The sequence below is a fragment of the Dendrobates tinctorius genome, unplaced genomic scaffold (assembly GCF_039654945.1).
Source record: "Dendrobates tinctorius isolate UK_male_01 unplaced genomic scaffold, ASM3965494v1 ptg000126l, whole genome shotgun sequence".
NCBI classification, from domain to species: Eukaryota; Metazoa; Chordata; class Amphibia; order Anura; family Dendrobatidae; genus Dendrobates; species Dendrobates tinctorius.
This window is the reverse complement of record NW_027361794.1, coordinates 4,573,850-4,601,749: the sequence shown is the minus strand read 5'-3', so window position 1 is coordinate 4,601,749 and position 27,900 is coordinate 4,573,850. Positions and strand designations below refer to the sequence as shown.

The window sequence follows — 27,900 nt, the reverse complement described above, 5'->3', positions numbered from 1 at the left end:
ACTGTGTAAATTTCACATGATCAACGCCTGTTTGCTCTTACCTGTTAATGAAATGTTCCGATGACAGACGATGATAATGCTACTTTTAATACAGGTTATTGCTATAGATAGCATGCACGTAATAAAGATGTATATGCCCATCTTAAAGGGTATATAATGGGGGCATCTTTCAATAAATGTATGGCTCTTTGATACAGATACAACCTGTTTCTGTGTGAATCCAACATTTGAAAACCATCCAATATACTGTATGGTCTACTTGAGACCAACCTAACTGTTCTGTCCCTGCATGAGGCGAATGAGGATGTGGCTGGTGAATAGGGGCTGGGAGGGTCTACCTTCGTTTCCTCAATGCAGGGCAGACAGGACCATGTTGCTCAGCGTCCGGAGAGATGATGCACACCAGGGATTGTACAGTCCAGACTTGTTTAATTGGAAATCTGGACATCCAGCGTATGATTGGTAATTAGAGTTGAGCGATACCGTCCGATACTTCAAAGTATCGTATCGGATGGTATCGGCCGATCTTTAAAAAAAGTATCGGTATCGCCGATTCCGATACCGGAAGTCCCATTCAAGTCTATGGGACTTCCGGTATCGGAATAAGAAAAACCCTTTCCTGCCCTTGTACAGCCTCTCTGGGGTCTGTACGGGCCTTTCGGGGGCCTGTGCCGGCCTGCCAGGGGGTCTGTGCAGGCTCCGGTGGTCTGTGCCGGCCTGCCGGGGGGCTGTGCAGGCTCCGGTGGGCTGTGCCGGCCTGCCGGGGGGCTGTGCCGGCCTGCCGGGGGGCTGTGCAGGCTCCGGGGGGCTGTGCCGGCCTGCCGGGGGGCTGTGCCGGCCTGCCGGGGGGCTGTGCAGGCTCCGGGGGCTGTGCCGGCCTGCCGGGGGGCTGTGCCGGCCTGCCGGGGGGCTGTGCAGGCTTCGGGGGTCTGTGCAGGCATCGTCCGATGGGACTACAAGTCCCATCGGGCGATGCCTGCTACCATGACAGTGATTGACACATTAGCCAATGATGGGACAGTAGTAGTCCCATCATCCGGCTAATGTGTTAAATGTAAAAAAAAAAATAAATTACATGCTACATACATACAACATGCATACTACATACATGCTACATTCATACTACATACTACATACATGCTACATACATGCTACATTCATACTACATACATGCTACATTCATACTACATAAATACTACATACAACATACATACTACATATATACTACATACATACTACATATATACTACATGCATGCTACATACATACTGCATGCTACATATATACTACATGCTACATACATACTGCATGCTACATACATACTACATGCTACATACATACTACATGCTACATACATACCACATATATACTACATACATACTACATACATACTACATGCATGCTACATGCATGCTACATGCTACATACATAACACATATATACTACATGCATGCTACATACATACTACATGCTACATACATACCACATACATACTACATGCATGCTACATACATACTACATGCATGCTACATACATACTACATGCATGCTACATACATACTACATGCATGCTACATACATACTACATGCTACATACATACCACATACATACTACATACATACTACATGCTACATACATACTACATATATACTACATGCATGCTACATACATACTACATGCTACATACATACCACATACATACTACATACATGCTACATACATACTACATATATACTACATGCATGCTACATACATACTACATATATACTACATGCATGCTACATACATACTACATGCTACATGCATGCTACATACATACTACATACATACTACATGCTACATACATACTACATATATACTACATGCATGCTACATACATACTACATGCTACATGCATGCTACATACATACTACATACATACTACATGCTACATACATACCACATATATACTACATACATACAATACATTCATACAATACATACATAGACATACAGTACATATAACATAGAGTAACATACTTACCAATACTTGTCACATTGTTCCCCGAAGCCATTGTCTTTTCCGGAATAAATATTAACATAACAAACCACAAAAATACTCACCCACGATCCGAAGCAGTCCACGAGTGTGTCCCACGACGATCTTGGGTAGAGAACGGCAGCATCAGCTGATGCTGCCGTTCTCTACGGGCTGCAGGAATCCAATGACGGAAGGTAGGTATCCTTCCGCACTGTATTCCTCCGCCACTTAAAAAAAAAAAAAGTCCCTAGTCTCACTTTATGCCATTGCTGTGTGGGAATTTCCCACGCAGCAATGGCATAAAGTGAGACTAGGGACTTTTTTTTTTTCAAGTGGCGGAGGAATACAGTGCGGAAGGATACCTACCTTCCGTCATTGGATTCCTGCAGCCCGTAGAGAACGGCAGCATCATCTGATGCTGCAGTTCTCTACCCAAGATCGTCGTGGGACACACTCGTGGACTGCTTCGGATCGTGGGTGAGTATTTTTGTGGTTTGTTATGTTATTATTTATTCCGGAAAAGACAATGGCTTCGGGGAACAATGTGACAAGTATTGGTAAGTATGTTACTCTGTTATATGTACTGTATGTCTATGTATGTATTGTATGAATGTATTGTATGTATGTAGTATATATGTGGTATGTATGTAGCATGTAGTATGTATGTAGTATGTATGTAGCATGCATGTAGCATGTAGTATGTATGTAGCATGCATGTAGTATATATGTAGTATGTATGTAGCATGCATGTAGTATATATGTAGTATGTATGTAGCATGTATGTAGTATGTATGTGGTATGTATGTAGCATGTAGTATGTATGTAGCATGCATGTAGTATATATGTAGTATGTATGTAGCATGTAGTATGTATGTAGTATGTATGTGGTATGTATGTAGCATGTAGTATGTATGTAGCATGCATGTAGTATGTATGTAGCATGCATGTAGTATGTATGTAGCATGCATGTAGTATGTATGTAGTATGTATGTAGTATGTATGTAGTATGTAGCATGTATGTAGTATGTATGTGGTATGTATGTAGCATGTAGTATGTATGTAGCATGCATGTAGTATATATGTAGTATGTAGTATGTATGTAGTATGTATGTGGTATGTATGTAGCATGCATGTAGTATGCATGTAGCATGCATGTAGCATGCATGTAGTATGTATGTAGCATGCATGTAGCATGCATGTAGTATGTATGTAGCATGCATGTAGTATGCATGTAGCATGCATGTAGTATGTATGTAGTATGTATGTAGCATGCAGTATGTATGTAGCATGTATGTAGTATATATGTAGTATGTATGTAGCATGTAGTATGTATGTAGCATGCATGTAGTATGTATGTAGTATTTTTTTTATTTTTTTTTTTAACATTTAACACATTAGCCGGATGATGGGACTACTACTGTCCCATCATTGGCTAATGTGTCAATCACTGTCATGGTAGCAGGCATCGCCCGATGGGACTTGTAGTCCCATCGGACGATGCTTGCACAGACCCCCGGACATCAGCACAGCCCCCCGGCAGGCCGGCACAGCCCCCCGGCAGGCCGGTACAGACCCCCACAGGGTGCACAGACCACCGGCAGGCCGGCACAGCCCCCCGGCAGGCCGGTACAGACCCCCACAGGGTGCACAGACCACCGGCAGGCCGGCACAGCCCCCCGGCAGGCCGGTACAGACCCCGGGCAGTCCACACAGCCCCCCGGCAGGCCGGCACAGCCCCCCGGCAGGCCGGCAGAGACCCCCGGAAGGCCCGAAATGACGGCGCATCATGATGCGCACACACCGCGCATCATGATGACGTCAGTCTGTCAATCAACTTTGAACTTCCGATTCCGATGCCGAATTCCGATATTGAAAAAATATCGGAAGTCGGTATCGGAATTCCGATACAGCAAGTATCGGCCGATACCCGATACTTGCGGTATCGGAATGCTCAACACTATTGGTAATACAATAGTTCTCCAGAAATGCAGAGTGTTAACAAAGTGGTCGAAAAACTGATGCCTTTCACAGCTCGGTACAAGCATGTCTCTCCCAGAGAAAGTGAAACTAGCAATGGCTGGAAGGAGGAAGAGGAGAGCCGAACTTTGAACCAGAAGTGGAAGGCATGCATGAGGATTAATTAGCTGCAGGATCCCATACATAAAAAAGACCAGCAGGTGGCAGCAGAGCAAATGCAAGACAATTATACACAGCATGGAAATAGTACAATATAGAAACCATATAAGCATAACTTAGACGGAACAGCAAATAATAACAGAAGATTGCCCACATCTATGAATGAAGCAATTATTGTCCGGGAGAAAACCCTGAGCCCCCAGACTCGTATAGTCCAATAACCCGACTCCCTGCAGATAATGAAATAATAGCCAAAATACTAGCCAATAGGGAAAGAAAATGATAGTGGAAGTGATTCATGAAGACAAACAGGATTTATACCGAACAGACCTACGGCACCAACATCAGACGGTGATATCTTACTATACAGATGAGTAATAACGAGGCTGGAAATAAAGCAATTATGTCCGTGACGCTATGAAAGCTTCCGACAGCGTCCAGTCGAATTAATTATGGAAAGGATTGGGCAAAATGGGATTTGGTCATAAGTTTATAAATTGGGTCAATGTTCTCTATGGGTCACCACCCGCTAGATTGAGAGTAAATGGTCGATTGTCAGGGCCATGTGAGTTGGGCAGGAATACACAACAGGGGCGCACGCTCTCACCTCTCCTATTTGCAATAGCAATGAGCCGCTGGCTTGTAAACTGAGAGATTCCAAGGACTTCATTGGTGGTGAGATGGTGAGTCTGTGTGCCAGTGACGCTACTGTATGTGGGCGATATAGAATCATCTGTTGGCCCAATAATGATAGATATAAAAGATTTTGGTGCAAAATCAGGCCTAAACATCAATTGGGTTGTCTGTTATATTCCCACTGACCCTCTCCCACATATGGAAACAATTGCACCAGCTCAGACACAAGTGGTGGAACAGATTAAATATCTCAGTGTGGTGGTCGGTTCTAATATTACAGAATATATAGTGTTAAATATTAACCCCTCACTAGAGATTTATATCCAAAATAACTGCATGGTGTAAATTTCCTCTGTCTGTAATAGGTCGGGGGAATCTTATTAAAGTGATTTTAATGCCACAATTGTCATATTTGCTTCACAAATTCCCATGTTGGATCCCTCCTCCCATATTCCAAAAGGTGCAGTCATTGTTCAGAGAACTGATATGGTGCCAGCGAAATGCAAGGATAAAACTGACGTCACATCAAAGGGACAAAACTGAGGGAGGTTTGGAGATTCCAGATCCATGGATCTATTTTTATAGCTTTGCAACATTTTCATGGGTGTGAAAAAGAGTCTGGGCAAGAATGGTAGTCTTTTCTATCAAAACAAAAAATGTGTGTCACCCATATACGAACTGGAGGTGCTCACTAAGTACACAGGTATAGGCCGACCTTAGCAATGATGTACAAGGTGTGGGACGGGAAGAGACTGTTCGGGATTAGGGAATACTCTAATTTTACCCCATTATGGCAAAATCAGCGACTGGTGGAGTTTGGCAAGTTGGCTGGTATCAGAGGATGGGAATCAAGAGAAATTCAGACTTTAGATCAGTTAGAAGAAAACTGAACATTTAAAAGCTTTAACAAACTACAACAAGAGTGTGGATTGACTCACGGCCTCTTCTATCGATACCTACAACTTAGGCATGGATATCTGACTTGGCACAGGATATACGGAAAAATTATTTACTAGTCTCTCGTATATAGAACACTGAGCTTTCTTTTTAGACTTGGGGTATGTCCAAATGCAGATTGCCCAAGATGTGGAACAGGAGATGCACGTTTGTTACACATGTTCTGGGAGTGCAGGAGATTGGGCTCCTACTGGAAAAACACAATATCTATATATATAAAATTGAATGTATGTGTGCATCACCAACCAATCACGAAGCATCTTTTATTTCACCAGAGCTGTTTAAAAGAAGCTGAGCTGTGATTGGTTGCTATGAGCAACAGTTTTCCCACTCCACAACACCTCAGCAGACACTGACTGGGTGGGAGAAATCTAGCATCCCTGGGAACATAAGCTCAAAGCCATTGTCTGCCCCCCAGCATCACACATCCTCCATCCCATAGGCACATCTTCCCTCTTAAAGGGATCTCCGATATAGAAGTTAGGGCAACTCCCTCAGCGCTCTGATTCTGCCCCGAGCCTTCTATTAAAGGTATCATTGGTATGGAAGTCAGGGCAAATCCATCCAGTGCTTTGGTTTTGACCCCAGGCCTCACTTAAAGAGATCCCTGGTATGGAAGTTAGGACAAATCCACTCTGCGCTTTGGTACTGACCCCAGGCCTCTGTTAAATGGATCTCCGGTATGGAAGTTAGGGCAAATCCCTCAGCGCTCTGATTCTGACTCCAGGCTTCTATTAAAGGGATCATTGGTATGAAGTCAGGGCAAATCCATCCAGCGCTTTGGTTCTGACCCCAGGCCTCTCTTAAAAGGATCCCCGGTATGGAAGTTATTGCAATTTCACTCATCATTCTGGTTCTGACCCCAGGCTCTCTTAAAGGGATCCCTGGTATGGAAGTCAGGGCAATTGCCTTCAATTGCTCTGGCACTGACCCCAGGCTCTCTTAAGGGGATCTCCTGTATAGAAGTCAGGGCAAATCCACTCAGGGCTCTGGTTCTGATCCCAGGCTCTCTTAAAGGGATCCCTGGTATGGAAGTTAGGGCAATTCTACTCAGCACTCTAGTTCTGACCCCTGTCTCTCTTAAAGGGTTCATTGGTATGGAAGTTAGGGCAATTCCACTCAGCGCTCTGATTCTGACCCCAGTCTCTCTTAAAAGGTATTCCTGGTATGGAAGTGAGGGCAAATCCAAACTGTGCTTTGGTACTGAACCCAGGCTGTTGTGAGTTCAATTTCCCCTTCACCGTTGATGTCTGATGAACTCCCTCTGCTGGTGGAGAGGTATTGAAATTGATTGGGTTGAGAAGAACCTGTCATCTGAACAGGTGGAGCCTGATTGGACACCCGGAATCACTGAGTGGATATAAGGCAGCTGACGCATTACAGGGGTGCTGGTGATCCTTTCTGCTCTGAGCTCTTGCAACCAGTTAGTCCTGTCTACTGAAAGCTAAGTTTTTGCTCTCTTATTTTTCCATGAGATTTTGTCTGTTTGCTTAGTGTTTTGTGTTCAACCTGCCTTTGTTGGGACGGGCTGAGCTCCATTTTTGTCTCTGATCAGTTTATCTCTTTGCTCTGTTTTCAGAATATACCTGAGTGCTGATATAGTGATTTTGAAGTCTAGTGACTTCAGGGCCTTTTTCCCTATCAGACGGTTGGGACATTTTTGGTAGGGTTTTTTGCGGATTGCAGCCAGCATCTTTTCTGTCCTTTCCTATTTAGTTAGTTGGGCCTCATCGTTTGCTCAACCTGTCTTTCTGTCTGTGTTTTCATCTGCTTTTCACCGACAATACATGTTGGGGGCTGTCTATTGCTTTGGGGTCTGCTCTGGGGCAGTTTAGATTTCCCCTTTCTTTAGGCTTATTTAGTTCTCCGGCTGTAAACGAGGGGTCTAGGGCACCGTAGGAACCCCCCACGGCTACTGTTAGTTGTGGTGAATAGGATCAGGGGTCTACATTCCGATAGCTACCAACCTCTCCGGTTTTCTGGACTAAGCTTGTATTTTGTTTTTTCCTCCTTCGGTGACTCATTCATAACAGAATCACCAGCCATACCGCAGATTCTAGGGTACTCAATAGCAGGAAGGAATTGTAAAAAAAAAAAAAAAAAAAAGGGAAAGAAAAAAAAGTGTCAGAATTTTTTATTTTTTTGTGTGGATATTTTTTCCTCTGTGTCTTTGAGGCCGTAGGGGGAATTTTTTCTTCTCAATGGAGATGAAGCAATTGTCTGATCGTGTGGAGCAGCTCGCTGCTGAAGTGCGGGGAATTTCTACCTATCTTGCTCATTCACATGTTGCTGAGCCAAAGATCCCTACTCCTGATGTGTTTTTTGGGGATCGGTCTAAATTTTTGAATTTTAAGAATAATTGTAAATTATTTTTTGCCTTGAAGCCTAACTCATCAGGGAGCTCCGCACAGCAGGTTAAATTTGTCATCTCTTTGCTGCGCGGCGATCCTCAGGATTGGGCGTTTTCTTTGAAACCTGATGATCCTATTCTAACTAATGTGAATGCATTTTTTCAAGCCTTGGGGCTGTTGTATGATGAACCTAATGCTATTGATCAGGCTGAAAAGGCCCTGTTGGCATTGAGCCAGGGTCAGGATTCTGCAGAGTTGTACTGTCAAAAATTCCGAAAGTGGGCGGTCCTTACTACCTGGAATGATGGTGCCTTGGCATCTCTCTTTCGGAAGGGTTTGTCAGAAACCGTAAAAGATACTATGGTGGGATTTCCTGTTCCCTCTGGTCTTGACAATTCTATGTCATTAGCCATTCAGGTTGATCGGCGTTTGCGTGAATGCAAAACTGCACTAGAGGTGTTGCCACCTGTTGAACAAATGTCTGAACCTATGCAATGTGATAGAGTTTGGTCTAGGGCGCAACGTCAGGAGTTCAGAAGGCGTAATAAGCTGTGTTTTTTCTGTCGAGATGCCTCGCATATTAATTCTGTCTGCCCTAAATGAGAGAAATGTTTTGCACACTCATTTGCTGTGGGTGGTGTTCAAACTAAGTTTCTTCTGGCAATTACTCTGATCTGCTCCCTGTCCACATTTTCCGCTAAGGCTTTTGTGGATTCGGGAGCAGCTCTGAACCTGATGGACTTGGATTTTGCTAAACGTTGTGGATTTCTTTTGACACCTCTGCGGACGCCTATCCCTTTGAGGGGTATTGATGCTACTCCTTTGGCGAATAAACCTCAGTTTTGGACCCAGGTGGTAATGCGGGTCGCCCCAGACCATCAAGAAAATTGCAGATTTTTGGTGTTGCATAATCTGCATGATACCATTGTTCTGGGGTTTCCCTGGTTGCAAATCCATAATCCAGTTTTGGATTGGAAATCTGTGTCTGTGGTGAGTTGGGGTTGTCGGTGTGCCTTTAGTGACGCTCCTGTTTTCTCCACCTCTCCCCAGTCGCATGATGTTCCTGACAATTTGGCTGATTTTTATGATGTATTTAGTGAGAATGAGTCTGCGTCTTTGCCTCCTCATAGGAGTTATGACTGTGCAATTGAGCTGAGCCCTGGGTGTAAATTTCCCAAGGGTCGACTTTTCAATTTATCTGTACCCGAGCATGAGGCTATGCGATCCTACATTAAGGAGTCGTTGAAGAAGGGTCATATTAGACCATCCTCTTCTCCCTTAGGTGCTGGGTTTTTTTTCGTGGCCAAGAAGGATGGTTCATTAAGGCCTTGTATTGACTATCGTTCCCTCAACAAAATTACTGTTAAATATCAGTATCCGTTACCCCTGATTTCTGATCTATTCTCTAGAGTTAAAGGTGCTTGCTGGTTTACCAAGCTTGACCTCAGGGGGGCGTATAATCTTATTCGCATTAAGCATGGGGATGAATGGAAGATGGCGTTTAATACTCCAGAGGGACATTTTGAGTACCTGGTGATGCCTTTTGGGATCACTAATACCCCTTCTGTCTTCCAGTGCTTCATGAATGATATTTTCCGAGACTTTGTGGATACATTTTTGATTATCTATCTGGATGATATTTTGATCTTCTCCAAGGATTGTGATTCTCATGTGAAACATGTTCGGACTGTGTTCCGGATCTTGAGGGAGAATTCCCTGTATGTCAAAGTATCGAAATGCCTTTTTGGGGTACAGAGGATTTCATTTTTGGGATTTATTTTGTCTCCGTCAAGTATTGAAATGGACCCGGCCAAGGTACAGGCCATTTATGATTGGGTTCAGCCCACTTCTTTGAAGGCCCTCCAGAAGTTTTTGGGTTTTGCTAATTTTTATCGTAAATTTATAGCTAATTTTTCTGGTATTGCCAAACCATTGACTGATTTGACTAAGAATGGTGCTGATGTGCTGAATTGGTCTCCGGAGGCTGTTTCTTCCTTTCAGGAGCTGAAGCGAAGGTTCACTTATGCTCCGGTTTTGCAGCAACCTGATGTCTCACTCCCGTTTCAGGTAGAGGTGGACGCTTCTGAGATTGGTGCAGGAGCTGTTTTGTCCCAAAAAGATCCAGTAACATCTAAAATGAATCCCTGTGCTCTCTTTTCCCGAAAGTTCTCCCCATCTGAACGTAACTATGATGTGGGGAATCGGGAACTGTTAGCCATGAAATGGGCATTTGAGGAGTGGAGACATTGGTTGGAGGGAGCTAGACATCAAGTCGTGGTCCTTTCTGACCACAAGAATTTGATTTACTTGGAGTCGGCCAAACGCTTGAATCCTAGACAGGCTAGGTGGGCCTTGTTTTTCACACGTTTTGATTTTGTGGTCTCTTTTCTTCCAGGCACTAAGAATGTCAAGGCAGACGCCCTCTCTAGGAGTTTCTTTGCTGATTCTCCTGTTGTGACCAAGCCTGCTACCATCTTAGGTGAGGGGGTAGTTCTTTCTGCCATCTCACCCGATTTGAGACGTGCTCTGGAAGAGTTTCAGGAGGACAAACCTGAGCGTTGTCCCATTGGAAAATTGTATGTTCCTGACCAGTGGAGGAAGAGAGTGATGTCTGAAGTTCATTGCTCTGCATTGGCTGGTCATCCAGGTATTTTTGGTACTAGAGATTTGGTGAGTCGGTCTTTTTGGTGGCCCACCTTGTCTCGTGATGTCAGGAGTTTTGTGCAGTCCTGTGGGACTTGCTCCCGGTCTAAACCTTGTTCTCGCTCTAGTGGGTTGCTGATGTCTTTGCCAGTGCCCAGGAGGCCATAGACCCATATTTCAATGGATTTTATCTCTGATATGCCTGTCTCTCAGAGAATGACTGTTATTTGGGTGATTTGTGATAGATTCTCTAAGATGGTCCATCTTGTACCACTCCCTAAGTTGCCATCTTCCTCAGAGTTGGTGCCCTTGTTTTTGCAACAGGTGGTTCGCTTGCACGGGATTCCTGAGAACATTGTATCTGACAGAGGAGTTCAGTTTATTTCTAGATTTTGGAGGACTTTATGTTCCAAGCTGGGAATTCAGTTGTCCTCCTCTGCGTTTCACCCTCAGACCAATGGGCAGACGGAGAGAACAAACCAGACTTTGGAGTCGTATTTGAGGTTTTATTTCTGCTGATCAGGATAATTGGGTTTCATTTTTGCCCTTGGCCGAATTTGCTTTAAATAATAGAGCTAGTTCTGCCACTTTGATGTCACCTTTTTTTTGTAACTTTGGGTTTCATCCTCGATTCTCTTCAGGGCAGGTGGAGTCTTCTGCCTGCCCAGGTGTTGACACTATGGTGGAGAGAATGTACCAGATCTGGGACCAAGTGGTGGATAGGTTGTCTCTCTCCCAGGAAAAGGCCCAGCGGTTTTCCAACCATCATAGGACCATTGGTCCCCAGTTTAAGGTTGGTGATATGGTTTGGTTGTCATCAAAGAATATCTCTATGAAGGTGGCTTCTCCAAAGTTTAAACCTAGATTTATTGGACCTTACAAGATTTTGGAGATTCTTAATCCTGTCTCGTTTCGATTGGCTCTTCCTGTTACATTTAAGATCCATAACGTGTTTCATAAGTCTCTGTTAAAGAGGTTTCTTGAGCCAGTAGTTCCTGTGGTGGCACCTCCTGACCCTGTATTGGTGGAAGGTAATGTGGAATATGAGGTTGAGAAGATACTGGATTCTCGCCTGGCTAGACGGAGACTCCAGTATTTGGTTAAATGGAAGGGTTATGGCCAGGAGGATAATTCTTGGGTCCCTGCATCCGATATTCATGCCGAAAGATTGGTTCGTGCTTTTCATCGGGCCCATCCTGATCGTCCTGGTGGCGTGGATGAGGGTTCGGTGACCCCTCCTCAAGGGGGAGGTACTGTTGTGAGTTCATTTTCCCCTTCACCCCTTCACCGTTGATGTCTGATGAACTCCCTCTGCTGGTGAAGAGAGGTAGTGAAATTGATTGGGTTGAGAAGAACCTGTCATCTGAACAGGTGGAGCCTGATTGGACACCCGGAATCACTGAGTGGATATAAGGCAGCCGACGCCCTACAGGGGTGCTGGTGATCCTTCTGCTCTGAGCTCTTGCAACCAGTTAGTCCTGTCTACTGAAAGCTAAGTTTATGCTCTCTTATTTTTCCATGAGATTTTGTCTGTTTGCTTAGTGTTTTGTGTTTAGCCTGCCTTTGTTGGGACGGGCTGAGCTCCATTTTTGTCTCTGATCAGTTTATCTCTTTGCTCTGTTTTCAGAATATACCTGAGTGCTGATATAGTGATTTTGAAGTCTAGCGACTTCAGGGCCTTTTTCCCTATCAGACGGTTGGGACATTTTTGGTAGGGTTTTTTGCGGATTGCAGCCAGCATCTTTTCTGTCCTTTCCTATTTAGTGTGGGCAAATCCACTCTGCGCTTTGGTACTGACCCCAGGCATCTCTTAAAGGGATCTCCGGTATGGAAGTTAGGGTAAATCCCTCAGCACTGATTTTCACCTCAAGCTTCTATTAAAGGGATCATTGGTATGGAAGTCAGGGCAAATCCATCCAGTGCTTTGGTTTTGACCCCAGGCCTCTCTTAAAGGGATCCCCGGTATGGAAGTTAGGACCGTTCCACTCAGCGCTCTGGTTCTAACCCCAGGCTGATGGGATGATGTGGGATATTAGGGGTAGTAGTCCGGTGGCTCTGGCTGATGTGGGATATTAGGGGTTGTAGTCCGGTGGCTCTGGCTGATGTGGGATATTAGGGGTAGTAGTCTGGTGGCACTGACGGGATGATGTAGGATATTAGGGGTAGTAGTCCGGCGGCTGTGACGGGATGTGGGATATTAGAGGTAGTCGTCCGGTAGCTCTGGCGGATGGGATGATGTGGGATATTAGGGGTAGTAATCAGGTGGCTCTGGATGATGGGAAGATGTGGGATATTAGGGGTAGTAGTCTGGTGGCTCTGGCTGACGGGATGATGTGGGATATTATAGTGAATGTGGCTATGCGGAGTGGGCAGGGCTCTACACTCAGCTTTATTTATACTAGGAAGCGGCCTATCTTCATCCTGTTCATTTAGACACTGTTCACATGTTCAGGTTTTAAATACATTAGATAGGGACTGCTTCCATGGGGTTACCTTGACGCGGTGAAGCAGCTTGATATACTTTTTTTGGCAAAAAAAGTATCGACTAAATGCCCTGTATTTGTTATCATCTTTTCATCAGCACTTGCTGACTACTCTTATGTTTTACTGCAGGATATTTCTGGACAATTGTCATTCTGTGCTCTCTGTTTGAGTCAGTGGGTGGTATGAACAGTGTCCTACCGACTTGTTCATATGTGTGCATGTCACGTGTTTTTAATCCAGTTTTTTCCATGCCTATGCATGATTTGAGAGACCCCACCCCTCTCTTGTGTGACATGCACATAAAGAGCTGGCTTACACCACGTGCCCATACTAGGAAGCGGCCTATCTTCATCCTGTTCATTTAGACACTGTTCACATGTTCAGGTTTTAAATACATTAGATAGGGACTGCTTCAATAGGGTTAACTTGACGCCGTGAAGCAGCTTGATATACATTTTTTTGCAAAAAAACGTATCGACTAAATACCCTGTATTTGTTATCATCTTTTCATCAGCACTTGCTGGCTACTCTTATATGTTTTACTGCAGGATTTTTCTGCACAATTGTCATTCTGTGCTCTCTGTTTGTGTTTGAGTCAGTGGGTGGTATGAACAGTGTCCTACCGACTTGTTTATATGTGTGCATGTCACATGTGTTTTTAATCCAGTTTTTTCCGTGGCTATGCATGATTTGAGAGACCCCACCCCTCTCTTGTGTGACATGCACATAAAGAGCTGGCTTACACCACGTGCCCATACTAGGAAGCGGCCTGTCACGGGGTCCTTGTCTGGTATCACACAATCAACAGAGCAAGCGAAGAGTGAACAATTTTACAAGACCTTTATTCAGGCAAAAATACGAAAAGGTCCATATTCAGTCCACCACACAAAGGATAAGATAGTCCAGAATAAGAATGCAGTCCAGTATCAGGATAAAATGTCCAGGGAAACGAGATTCCAAAACTCTAGCACCAGAGGATAAAATGGGTCCTTCTCTCTCTGAAGTGCTGTCTTAACACAATCCTGTCCACACCGGAACTGACCTGTCCAGCTGCTGCTCTTCCCCTCCACCCCCTTCTTTGTCCAGGGGTAGTCAAACAAGTTGGGGCCGGTTTCCAGGCCTCCCAGAGAACAAAGGGCCTTAGGGATTAATGCACTACAGGGGGTCATCAAGAGACAGATACAGTGAGGCTGTAGACTTACAATGTAATAAGAAAAACACTATGAAAATGACTGAAATAGAAAAATAGGAATATACAAAAAAATGATATCCACATAGCATATCACACCATCACAACCTATCTTCATCCTGTTCATTTAGACACTGTTCACATGTTCAGGTTTTAAATACATTAGATAGGAACTGCTTCAATAGGGTTACCTTGACGCGGTGAAGCAGCTTGATATACATTTTTTTGCAAAAAAACGTATCGACTAAATACCCTGTATTTGTTATCATCTTTTCATCAGCACTTGCTGACTACTCTTATATGTTTTACTGCAGGATATTTCTGCACAATTGTCATTCTGTGCTCTGTTTGTGTTTGAGTCAGTGGGTGGTATGAACAGTGTCCTACCGACTTGTTCATATGTGTGCATGTCACGTGTTTTTAATCCAGTTTTTTCCATGCCTATGCATGATTTGAGAGACCCCACCCCTCTCTTGTGTGACATGCACATAAAGAGCTGGCTTACACCACGTGCCCATACTAGGAAGTGGCCTATCTTCATCCTGTTCATTTAGACACTGTTCACATGTTCAGGTTTTAAATACATTAGATAGGGACGGCTTCAATAGGGTTACCTGGAGGCGGTGAAGCAGCTTCATATACATTTTTTTGCAAAAAACGTATCAACTAAATACCCTGTATTTGTTATCATCTTTTCATCAGCACTTGCTGACTACTCTTATATGTTTTACTGCAGGATATTTCTGCACAATTGTCATTCTGTGCTCTCTGTTTGTGTTTGAGTCAGTGGGTGGTATGAACAGTGTCCTACCGACTTGTTCATATGAGTGCATGTCACATGTGTTTTTAACTCAGCTTTATTTATATAGATACAATCTTTATAATTTGTTATAACTAACCGTAGTTGGTTACTAAGCCCGGGCAACGCCGGGCTCTTCAGCTAGTGTTTAATAAAAGGGGTATTTGGTGTGCAAATCCAAACAGACCCCATAATATGCATATTGGGATATTAGGGAGATTCAGTCGATTTTGAATCCCCGATGGCAATAAGTCTTTTGTGAAGATTGTATCAAGCACGCAAATTTATTGCACAACATTGGCGAGACACCTAACCACTGACTGTTAATGAGTTATTAAATAAGCTGAACAATATTATTCGGTTGGATAAATTGGCATATAAAAAGAGAAAAGCAATCAAGAAATTTGACAACATCTGGGGATCCTGGTTGAATGTTCCAGACCTGCAATCTTTAATACGCCTGAGAAATAATATGACAATTTCTGGCTTCAGAAACACTTGTTGTATGATCACCCGAGGTTAAACGATATAAGCAGGGCCAGTACACATGTAAACTAATTATTATAACTGAATGGCAGTTATTCCAATGTATACACATCATAAAAAAACATGAATACAGATTTCTCTGGAGTGTTATCGGGGAGGGGGGTCGTATTCGTTTGTTTGAATGAAAAAAAATTGAATCATTTTTATTGCATTTTATGTATAACAATAATGTATAATGATACCATATAGCATTGAAAACATCTTTGTTCAACTGATGTCTTTGTAAAAACTTTATTGTGTAATTTTCTTAATAAAAATTATCTAATTAAAAAAAAGTGTGTCTTATAGTCCAAAAAATATGGTACGTTCTAAAGTAATTTCCCTTTCTCATTCAATTATATGACTGTGTTATATCTTTTTGTACAATTTGTCAATAACGTATATTGTTTCTTCCCATCTGAATTATTTTTGATGGCCAACAAAATACTATTTTCCAAGTAATTCATATTTCACACTCTTGGTATGGGAAAAAAAATTGGGTAAATGTGGATTTACTCTGCGCTGCTGAATAACTGGCTTTATTCAACGTGTTTCAAAGTTGTCAGACTTCTTCATCAGGAAAATACCACAAATTACATTTTTTCCCTTCGGTTGGTCATCAGCGGACCTGAGGATCTGCTGCAGTGAATACGGTTATAAGTCAAAATTTGGCTTCATCTGGTGAGTGCAATCTTATTGTGTTTAGTCATCTGAATCCCAGATAAGACCCTATTGGTGCTATTTCTCCAACAGTATTTATTACACTCTAGTTATGATGTCTTCTCCTCTGTGTGGGATTTTGACTTCTCATTCTTCATGTTTGGTCCTGTTAACATAAAAACACTTCTAAAAACCTCCCATGCTGGCACAGTTCCAGCAGTGTCAGCACTTACATTTCAGGGCCTCAGGTTGTTATGTCATGTGAGCCCTGTGTCCAATTAGCCCTGGCTTCACTGTTCTCACCTTCAGACAGCTCTGTCTTCCTGTTGATGTGTGATGTAACAACATCATATGAACCCCAGGAATGCGAGTGCTGATACCGTTGGAACAGCACCAGCTCGGGGGTGAATATGTTTTTTTTATATTAACAAGGCCAAACACAAGGATAACCACTTTAAGAAAATACAATTTCAGTTTAAAACATTTCCCACATTAAAAACATGAAAAAGGCTTCTCCTCTGTGTGGGTTCTCCAGTGGTGATCAAGATGCGTTTTCCGGGTAAAACATTTCCCACATTCTGAACATGTAAAAGGCTTCTCCCCTGTGTGAATTCTCTGGTGTATAATAAGACTGCGTTTCTGGTTAAAATATTTCCCACATTCTGGACAGGAAAAAGACTTCTCCCCTGTGTGAGTTCTCTGGTGCCTAATAAGAGTTGATTTAACCAAAAAACATTTCTCACATTCTGAACATGAAAAAGGCTTTTTCCCTGTGTGAATTTTTTGGTGACCAATGAAAACTGATTTATTCACAAAACTTTTCCCACAATCTGAACAAGAAAAGGGCTTCTCCCCTGTGTGGATTCTCTGATGATTAAGAAGAGCAGATTTCAGGTTAAAACATTTCCCGCATTCTGAACATGAAAATGGCTTCTCCCCTGTGTGGATTCTCTGGTGTATAATAAGACTGCATTTCTGGTTAAAATATTTCCCACATTCTGGACAGGAAAAAGGCTTCTCCCCTGTGTGAGTTCTCTGGTGTCTAATAAGAGTTGATTTAACCAAAAAACATTTCTCACATTCTGAACATGAAAAAGGCTTTTTCCCTGTGTGAATTTTTTGGTGACCAATGAAAACTGATTTATTCACAAAACTTTTCCCACAATCTGAACAAGAAAAGGGCTTCTCCCCTGTGTGGATTCTCTGATGATTAAGAAGAGCAGATTTCAGGTTAAAACATTTCCCACATTCTGAACATGAAAATGGCTTCTCCCCTGTGTGGATTCGCTGGTGCCTAAGAAAATCTGATTTCCAATTGAAACTTTTACCACATTCTGAACAGGAAAAAGGCTTATCCCCTGTGTGGATTCTCTGGTGGTAATCAAGATGCGCTTTCCGGTTAAAACATTTCCCACATTCTGAACATGAAAAAGGCTTCTCCCCTGTGTGGGTTCTTTGGTGCCTAACAAATTCTGCTTTCGAATTGAAACTTTTACCACATTCTGAACAGGAAACAAGCTTCTCCTCTTTGTGACTTCTCTGATGTTTACCAAGAGTTGATTTGTCTACAAAACATTCTGAATAGGAAAATGGATCCTCCCCTGTGTGACTGCTCTTGTGACTATCAAGATCTGATTTCTGGTTAAAACAGTTACCACACTTGGAACAAGAAAATCTGTTTTCCGCTGTGTGAAGTTTTTGAGGTTTATGAAAAGACTTTTGAAGGGTAAAATGGTTTTCATATTCTGAAGGTGAAAATGACTTCTTTGATTCAGAAGTGGTTAGTTTTTTAATGCTTATTTTGTGACTTTGGTTTTCCTTAGTAGTTGATAATGAATCAGAAGATTGGACCTGTTTCAAAGGTTCAGATAACAGATCTTTGCTTTGAATGGATATATCTTGAGTAATGATATTCACTTCAATTGTATCCTGTGGGATCTCAAGCGCTTCTGATTTAAAAACTGAAGATGTCAGCTGTCCCTCTGATCTCCTGGTACAGTCATCTGCTAAGACAAAAAACATTTTTAAATAAAATATCCTTGATTTTTATTTATTTTTTTTAACATTTCTAGAGCGTAGAGAGTAGAGCGTGGTGTGGTGTTCAACTGTTTGTTCATTCTGCCTCCCAAATATGGAATAAAAAAACACCAATGTTGTATTGGCAAAAATAATACTAATAAAATGTCTACTCATCTTACAAAAAACAAGTCTCATTTCAGGTCCATCATCTGTCAGTGTAAAAAAAGTGGTTTCCCCATTATTAGTGGCTCAAAGTTTCTTGAAAAGGAACATGACTTCCAAAAAACAATCAAGCAATATCCACTCTCCCAAAGTCAAATCTCCCCCTTGCCTCTGTGCCTTGCAGTGTTCGCAAAATCACTTTTAGCATCTATGTATTTGGCTTTATGTAGTGGGAAGAACCCACTTAAATTACTTTATGGTGTGCCTCCTGTAGCACAATCTGGGTACTAGTATGTGTTGGGGAATAAAATGGCAAATGTGCAATTTTTACTCTCCAACATCCCCTGAGTTCTAATTTCTGGAAAGTGCCTGTGGAGTCAAAATAATCACTACTCCTATAGATTAATTCACTGAGGGTTATAATTTTCAAAATTGAGTCATTTTATGGGGATTTCTACTGGACTGTTTTTTTTTTTTTGCTATTTTGTCATATAAGGGCTTCTGCTAATGAAGTGCCCCATCTCCTCTGTGATTTGCTGCTGCAATGTCTGCTTCTGTCACCAGATAGCGCCTTATTCATTCTGCAGGTGGCACTGGTGATAAAGAGGACATAAGAATAAGAAGCTTTGGGTGGCACAAGCTCTGTCCAGCCACTAAGATTAGTTTACTGGGACCAGTAGTTCCATCCAGTCTGGCAGTATGAGTGTGTTTGTGTTGTCCAGCTGAAGTAATCTGTGCCCTGCTTCAGCTAACTGGAAAGCACCGCACTCTACTAAAACTTAAGGTATATTGCAGGAAGCTGCCAGATACAGCCTTGCTCTCCTCTGGTTCAGTCCTCTGTGCTCAGATCCCTACTTGTGTATTTGTTTCCTTTTGTGTCCCCAGCCATTTAATGACTACTCTTGTGTCTTCTGATTTTGTATTTTCTCTGCCCTCCTGGTTCTGACCCAACTACTAGATTATTCTTCTTGCCATCTTATGTGAGCAGGTTGCGGGATGCAGAGCAAGAGTTAACGTTGTTTTTACTAAAACAGGGATATATTCCATGCAGGGAGAAGCGATAAACAGGGTATCACAAAAGGTATGAACACAAATGATGTAAAAGTTGCAGGAACGGATATTCTGAATATAGCAACAGTTCTTAAGGGTTAACTTATCAATCTGACGGCTTCCTAACTGTAGAGTCCACATTGTAAACGGTGGTGCCAAAAGTTAGCACATGATGGATCTGGTGTCATCCTGAAGGTGTTGATGATCAAAGTTCTGACGGCAGCGAACAGTCCTTGACGTCTTAGACAGGGTTCTTGGTCCAGGATTTGCTGTGTGGGGTGAAGTACAGTCCACAACACTGTCGGAGCTTAAGGTGGCTCGACAGAAGTACAGTATACTGGCAAGAACACAGTTCACGATGAGTCACCTTGTCCTCCTTTAGCGGCACGTGTGGGTACTCACGGGCCCAGTGGGATTGGCACCTTGCTTTGCGGGAGCCAACAGGCACATGGCATGTCTCTGGTCACAGACTCTGTCAGTGGTCACAGGGAAGCTCGAACGCCGGCCTGTGCTATCACGATGCTCATGGGATGGAGCACCAACAGTACCCTGCTGCTCACTGCTTGTTCCCACCAAGTCTGGTTTCTGCACCCGGTCTGGTCCTTCTTACACTTACACCACAGAACAGCAGGTAACACTATAGCCCAAGCCTAGGGGTCTCTGAGTAAGTCCAGCTCCATGTAGAAAGGTTAAATGGTGATTAGCAAGACAATCCCTATTTTGGACACTATCTACTGTAGTGAAAAACTGCGATTATAGATAATACAACTACTGAAATGCTCAAACTCGACAGTCTTCATCATCAAAGAATGAGTAACAAGTGGTGAAACCTCTCTGGGCTAATTAGAGTATATGGCTTGGTGGCTCTTGGCAATCTAAACTATCGTAATGGTGAATATTTTCTGTCAGATGAGTTTCAATTAGAAATATTAGACATTCAAACATAACTATTTATAATAGGGCAGAGCTGAGGTGTCTTAAATTTAGATCTCAGGCATTTGGAAGAGGCAATGGATTTTTTTTAACCCCTTTCTGACATCGGACATAATAATCCATCCATGTGCTCTTAGCCAATTTTACCAGGGACAGATTATTACGTCAGCACAATCGCCCACGTGCACGATGATTCTGACAGCTGACATCCGGCACCAAGTGCCGGGAACCTTCACGCATTGTTCCCAGCACTTTAACCCCCAAAATGCTGTGATCAAACATGATCTTAGCAGTCCAGGAGCCGGCAGAGGGCTGACAGCCCCTCTGCCCTTGGATCGAAGACCCTGCAGTGTGACGCGGGTACCGAAAGTTGCCATGGTGACTGGATGCTGCCATGACATCATCCGGGTCACCAGTGCTAGGAAACTTGCTGATCATGTGTAGAGCTGACAGTTTACATAGTATAGGGATGCTAGATAGGATAGTCCCATAGTGGTACAAAGTAAAAAAGTTAAAAAAAAACTAACAATTTTTTATTAAAATAATTGTAAAAATATTTAAAACAAAAAAAACCCCAAGATATTGTATCCATAAATAAATATTTGTATGGAAAAACAAACAATAAAAGTACACATATTTGGTATCACCGTATCGGCAATGACCTGACCTATAAAACTGTCCCACTAGTTAACCCTTTTAGTAAACACCAGAAAAAAATGAAAAATAAGGCAAAACAATTCTTTATCATCATACCACCTAATAAAAAGTGGAATAAAACGCGATCAGAAAGACAGATATAAATAATCATGGTACCACAGAAAGCGCCATCTTTTCCCACAAAAAGCAAACCACCCTACAGCTCCATCAGCAGAAAAATAAAAAAAATTATAGCTCTTAGAATAAAGAGATGAAAAATAATTATGTTTTCTATAAAATAGTTTTTATTGTGTAAAAGTGCCAAAACATAAAAAAAAAATAAATGAGGTATCGCTGTAATCGTACTGATCCGAAGAATAAAATTGCCTTATTATACTATACACGGAATGGCGTAACCCCCTAAAAGAAAAAAATCCTGAATTGCTGGTGTTTGTTCATTCTGCCTCCCAAAATCAGAATAGAAAGCAACCAAAAAATGTCATGTGTCCGAAAATGGTACCCACATAACTCTGGGCAAAAATATGGAAAAGTTATATCTCTCAAAATATGGTGATGCAAAAACTGTTTTTTGCAATAAAAAGGTGTCTTTTAGGCTACTTTCACACATCAGGTTTTCGGCGTCAGGCGCGATCCGGCGTCGTGCCGGAGCGTCGGATCCAGCAAATATTTCATAAAACCGGATCCGTTTTTCTGCCGGATCCGTCTTGTTCTTGACAGACAACACCGGATCCGTCTCATCCGGTTCATCCGTTTTTCGACGGATTACGCCGGATCCGGTTTTTAAAAACACCCCTTGTGGCCTTCCGAACGGGATTGGCTACTGGAAAACTATATATAGCGTGTTCCTACAGCCCTTCTTTGACAGGTTGTAGAGGAGAAAGTGCAGGTTGGAGAGAAGAGCAAGTTACTGGCGAAGATGGATGTTATCATTGGAAATATTTTGAAGAATTTGGCGGATTTTACAGCGGAGGCGAATCGTTTGAGGGTGATTGTTCTGGAGGAGAGAGCGAGACAGCAGCGCATCAGGCATCGTAGACGACGTTTGTGGATCCACCCCATCACAGCCAAGAGAATGACGCGTGGGGTCTATTCTACACTCTGCATGGACCTTCGACGAAACCCGGATAAATTTTTTGGATATGTTCGGATGAAAATGGAGAATTTTGATTACTTGGTGGAGCGCATTGCACACCTCATAAGAAAAGCAGACACCTATTGCCGCTTCTCTGTTTCACCCGCAGAGCGTCTGATGGTGACTTTAAGGTAAGCCACATTTATTGGATATGCTCGCATCAGAGCACACTTTCACTGCAATCTTGTTGGTGGTAGTTTGTATCTCCATGTGTTATAGCTGAGTTTTGGTATGTAATGCTGTGATTTAAAACTAATTGATTGTTTTTTAATTCCCCACAGATTTCTTGCAACTGGAGAATCCCTTTCGTCACTGCATTTCCAGTACAGACTCGGGATTTCCACCATATCTGGAATAGTGAAGTACACATGCCGTGCACTGTGGGACTCCTTAGCTGAAGAGTTTTTACCAGAGCCCACAACAGAGAGGTGGATTGAAATTTCAGAAAAGTTTCAACAGATATGTCAGTTTCCCAACTGCTTGGGCGCTGTGGACGGAAAACATATCCACATTGTAAAGCCAGCCGGATTGGGATCGGAATATTTCAATTACAAGAAATATTTTTCAATTGTCCTCATGGCCATCGCTGACGCGGAATACAAGTTTATTGCTGTTGCTATTGGGGCCTATGGCCGCTCTAATGACTCTCAAGTTTTCAAACTGTCTGCCATGGGGTGTAAACTGTATGGAAACACCTTCCAGTTCCCACCCCCTAGACCGCTGCCGCAAACATCTGGTCCACCTATGCCATTTGTCTGTGTAGGGGATGAAGCCTTCCAGCTGTCAGAACACCTTTTGAAACCGTACTCTAGCAGAGGATTGACAAGAACAAAATGCATTTTTAATTACCGCCTCACAAGAGCAAGAAGAATGGTTGAATGTACCTTTGGTATTCTGACAGCCAAATGGCGGGTCCTATTGACTGCGATCAACCTCAAGACAGAAACTGTGGACGAGGTGATCAAAGCTTGCGTGGTACTCCACAATTTTGTTATCTGCAAGGAACCCATTTCCATTGAGGACACCTCTGAAGAAACCACCTTGCAAGATTACCATGACATTACCACTAGAAGTTCTGTGACAGTTTCAGTAATGAGGGACAATTTTGCACTATACTTTATGTCACCTCAAGGCAGAGTACACTGGCAGGATGACAGAGTGTGAAAGATTTGTGCCCTTAACCAAAATTGTGTACCTTCTGTACCAACAGTATATACCTTTGCCAACCAAAGTTGGCTATCTTGTCATGGTCTTACTATTTTTACCTTTAGGCCACAGGTGTGTACCTGGTTGTGTTTTATGCAAAGTATTTCACCTTTTAACAAAAGTTGTGTACATTGTTAGGAAATCACCAACAATAAACACAACTTTTTAGGTGAAATACTTTGCTTCAAACACAACCAGGAACACAACTGTGGCAAAAAGCTAAAATTTACCCACAGTTATATACCTAGTTTTGAATACCATTTTACCTTTTAAATACCCTGTATTTAACCTTTTTGGCCGCAGAAAGAAATGACTGACAACCAGTGTAAAATAATTTAACTTTTATTGAAAAATGTTTTTTTTAGTAAACTGTTTTTAAATTTTAATAAACTTTTTTAATAAAGCTTTGAAACCATAAAACTGGTCATTTTTATTAAAATACACACATTATAAATCTGTGTAGTGTGGGGTGGAAATACTGCTGGAGGGGCTGCGGGACACTTCGACACTGGGAGTGTGGAGAGAGGACTGGGATCGTGGTGGGGAAGGAACAGTTAGATGTGAAGGTGTGGAAAAAGCTACAGAATGGGTGGACATGTGGGAGGCAGAAGAGGTGGTGGGCGGTGGAGTGGAGGGTTGGGCAGGGACTGTAGGAGCAGATGATGTTGATGGCAAGTTGTATGGGGAAGGAGTTTGGTATGGGGCAGGTTGCTGGAAGTGGGGAGATGTCTGGTACTGGGGAGGTTGCTGGTACTGGGGATGTTGCTGGTACTGGGGAGGTGGATGGTATGCAATAGGAGGGGGAGGATGGAAAGTGGCTGGAGGGGGTGCAGGTGGAGGAACTACTGGGGTGGGAAGAGGAGGTTGGGAGGTAACGTGCTGGAGAGCACCGTGGCATGAATGCATTACATGCATCTGCTGGGTAGGAGATAGCGTTTCCATGTGCTCCACAACAGACCTGAAAAAGGTGTGGTTTGGCAAAGATCTTGCTTCTGAATGCATGGTTTGCAGAAGTGTCTTCACCTCCAGAATGCTGGAGTTGATCTGCTGAAAGCCTGCGGAGATTTGCTCTGACAAGACTTTTAGACAGTTCTGGAAAGATGCATTCAGATGCAAGAACTCTGGCGCATAAGTCTTTTCCTGACCCCTCTGCCGCTGCCGGCCAGTACCCGCAGGTGTACTAGAGGTGGCAGGGGCAGAAGGGTGGGGTAAAGGGAAAGCGATCTCCTCACCAGCAGCTTCATGTAATGTAGGCGGCCACGATGCTCCTGTGCTGGTGGATGGGACAGAGGGGTCGAATGTGTGGGAAGGCTGTGAAGGTGCAGATGTACCGGGGCGGTCGAAGTGTCCCTCGGTGCCGGTCTCCTCAGGGATCGCCTCAGAAGGGTCCAACCGTGCAGGCTCCCGAGTGCTGCTTACCGTGCTGTGGAATAAAGAGAAAAAAAAACAATTAAAAAAGTGACATGGTATGGCCCTGGCTGAAAAAAAATTGTTGCATCTAAACATTTTTTTTTCACATGTGGTGTGTAATATTTACCTTCTGGTGACCATTGTATCCCGGAGGAACGACAGGGCTTGTGCGTACTTGTACTTGCTCCTGCGTCCTCCAGATCCACTCGGGGCCCGCATCTCTTTATTGAACTCCTTCTTGAAACGATCCCTCACAGACCGCCACCGCTTCACAATTCTGTCCCCTGAAACGAGAAAGGACAAAGTGGTTAGTATACAACATCAGTGTTTCCCAAACTCCAGTCCTCATGGTCCCCAGGGGTCATGTTTTCAGGATTTCCATAGTAAATAGAAATCCTGAACACATGATCCGTGGGGACCACGAGGACTGTTGTTCGGGAAACACTGGTTTACATCAAGCAACCGGTACTGTATATACTGACGCTCTTTAATCTGGGCCCGAGCATCGAGGTCCTCCCAGCGGTCCACAAGGAGCGAACAGATTTCCTCCCAGAGTCGTCGGGTAACGATCAGGTCAGCGTGGAGGCGGTCAGCCTTATTCCAGAGCGGCTCCCTTTCTCTGACGAGATCGATGAGGTGGTCCACATCGATTCCTCCATCCTCACCGTCAGAGTCGGGAGCACGCTGTGAAGGCTGTTAAAGAAAAAGACAAAAATAACATAATTAACCTCCACAAAAGAAATGAAATAAAAAGTGCAAAAAAACAAAGCAAAAATATTTATACTTACACGCTGGTGACCGCCGCGTTGCTGTCGCCGACGACCCTGGGAGGCACTCCGAGGACCTCTTGGCCGAGCACCAGACTGGGAAGACTAGAGAAGAAAACAAAAAATGTTATGTCTTTGGATGTAGGCATTTGTTTGCTGTGTGTGGTCTGCAGAACATTGTTTTCTATGTGTTGTGTGTAGTGTGATGTTGTGTTTCTGCGTTTGATGCCAAAATCTTACCAATTGTGAGCCCACTCCAGGTGTCTGTCCACCCCTTCCTTCTTCTTCTGGGAGCTCCTCTTCATCTTGTGATCCCTGTTTTGAAATAAAAGGCAATGAATAGACATATATTACAGAGATGATGGATTTTGGAAATAAAAACTTACCGTCAAACGCTGATGATGCGAGGGAGGGCTCCCAGAAGAAGATGTGCTGTCCTCTTGCTGGCCAGACTCCATGCCTGTGGGTGGTGTTACAGCTGCTGCCAGTGCTGCTGCTGCTGCTGCATCTCTTGGGCGGCTGTTGAATAAAGAGAAACAAAGGGCCAATGAATATCTTGATATTCCATGGCCCTAGTTTGGAGGAATGGGGGATTTGATAATTACCGTCTCTCATCTGCTGCTGGACTCCCCTCCTCAGCATGTTCCATTTGCTGCTCCATTTGGCGTGGTGGTGGTGGTGCTGATGGTGCTGCAGTGGTCTCCTGCCTTCTCCTGCGCCTGGTTGCTGTCTTGGGTGGCATGTTGGGTGTGGCTGAGGGTCCCACTGTCTTGCTTTTATATATGTGTCTTGTGGGCAGAGTTACTGAGCATGCTCAGACCAAAAAAACCGGATCCGGCCACCGGATCCGACTGTCGCCGGATCCGGCGCATTGCGGCGCTCATAGGCTTTCATTGTGTGAAAAAGCCGGACGCGCAGGATCCGGCGTGTCCGGCTTTTTCGCCGGAGATAAAAAACGTTACAGTAGCCGTTTTTTCCAGACGCCGGATTGAGACACATTGCCGGATCCGGCGAAAACCGGATGAAACGCATGGCCATCCGGCGCGATCCGGCGCAAATGCAAGTCAATGGGGGGGAAACCGCATCCGGCATTGCATTTCGCCGGATCCGGTTTTTGTCAAAAGCGCCGGATCGCGCCTGACGGCGAAAACCTGATGTGTGAAAGAGGCCTTAGTGTGTGTGACAGCAGCCAAACATAAAAACAGATATAAATCTGGTATCGTTGTAATCACACCAACCCGAAGAATAAAGTAGCCTAATCATTTATACCGCATGAAGAAGTAAAAATAAATAAAACCAATTTTTCACATGGTGTTGATTTTTTCATTCTGCTTCCCAAAGATCGCAGTCAGGCTTGGAGCACATTTATCCTGCGCTCTGCATTGAGCGCTTACATCGAGGTTTCCATGTAAATCTCTGAAATACGTGATTCAGACGGAACCACTGGTGGAAGATTCCCTATAAAGAGGCAAATGAAGGCACTGTGGATGCCATCTGACCTATGATCTGGTGGTGTCCGTCTTTTGAGGATTGCAAAAAATGCCATCGGCCACAGTTTTGTGAACTTCTGAAATGAAGAACACAGCTGAACATAGGCCAGACGGAGTCCTGAGTAACTGTGCTGCATCATTATAGTGAATAGATCTCTCAGGGGTTTCATCTAAATCACGCCACTCAGAGATCTAGATGGAAACTCCATAACAAGCGGTCAGCGTACAGCGCTGGATAAATGTGATCCCAGACGTTATGTAAAATGTTGCCAATAAAAGCTTCAACTCAATCCACAAAAAAAAGCAAGCCCTCACTCAGGTCGGTCATCTGTTAATGGAAATATATAGGGGGCTTCCACTTTACTGGTAGCACAAAGGCTCTGGAAAAGCAAAATGGCTCCATAACCCTCCAATAGAAATTCAGCAAATTCTGTGCTGCCAAATCCATATGCCCCCCCCCCTTCTGAGCCCCACAGTGCACCTAAACCACTCCAATAGAAATTCAGCAAATTCTGTGCTGCCAAATCCATATGCCCCCCCCCTTCTGAGCCCCACAGTGCACCTAAACCACATATAGTGCCCACGTTTGGCATTTCTGAAGCGATGAAATCCCATCTAACTTGCGGGTGCGTGGCTCCAGAAACACGGGCTGGGCATAACGTACTGGTGACTGC

General features: G+C 43.5%; 1 protein-coding gene across 1 annotated transcript in view; it reads right to left on the bottom strand.

Annotated features, from left to right (window-relative positions):
- Positions 1-14,050: 14,050 nt before the first annotated feature.
- LOC141047267 (uncharacterized) overlaps positions 14,051-27,900 on the bottom strand; it is a 123,462-nt gene continuing 109,612 nt past the window's right edge. The window contains 1 exon segment of the mRNA XM_073542274.1: positions 14,051-18,403. Within this exon segment, the coding sequence (XP_073398375.1) occupies positions 16,893-18,403 (1,511 nt within the window). The 3' untranslated portion in view covers positions 14,051-16,892.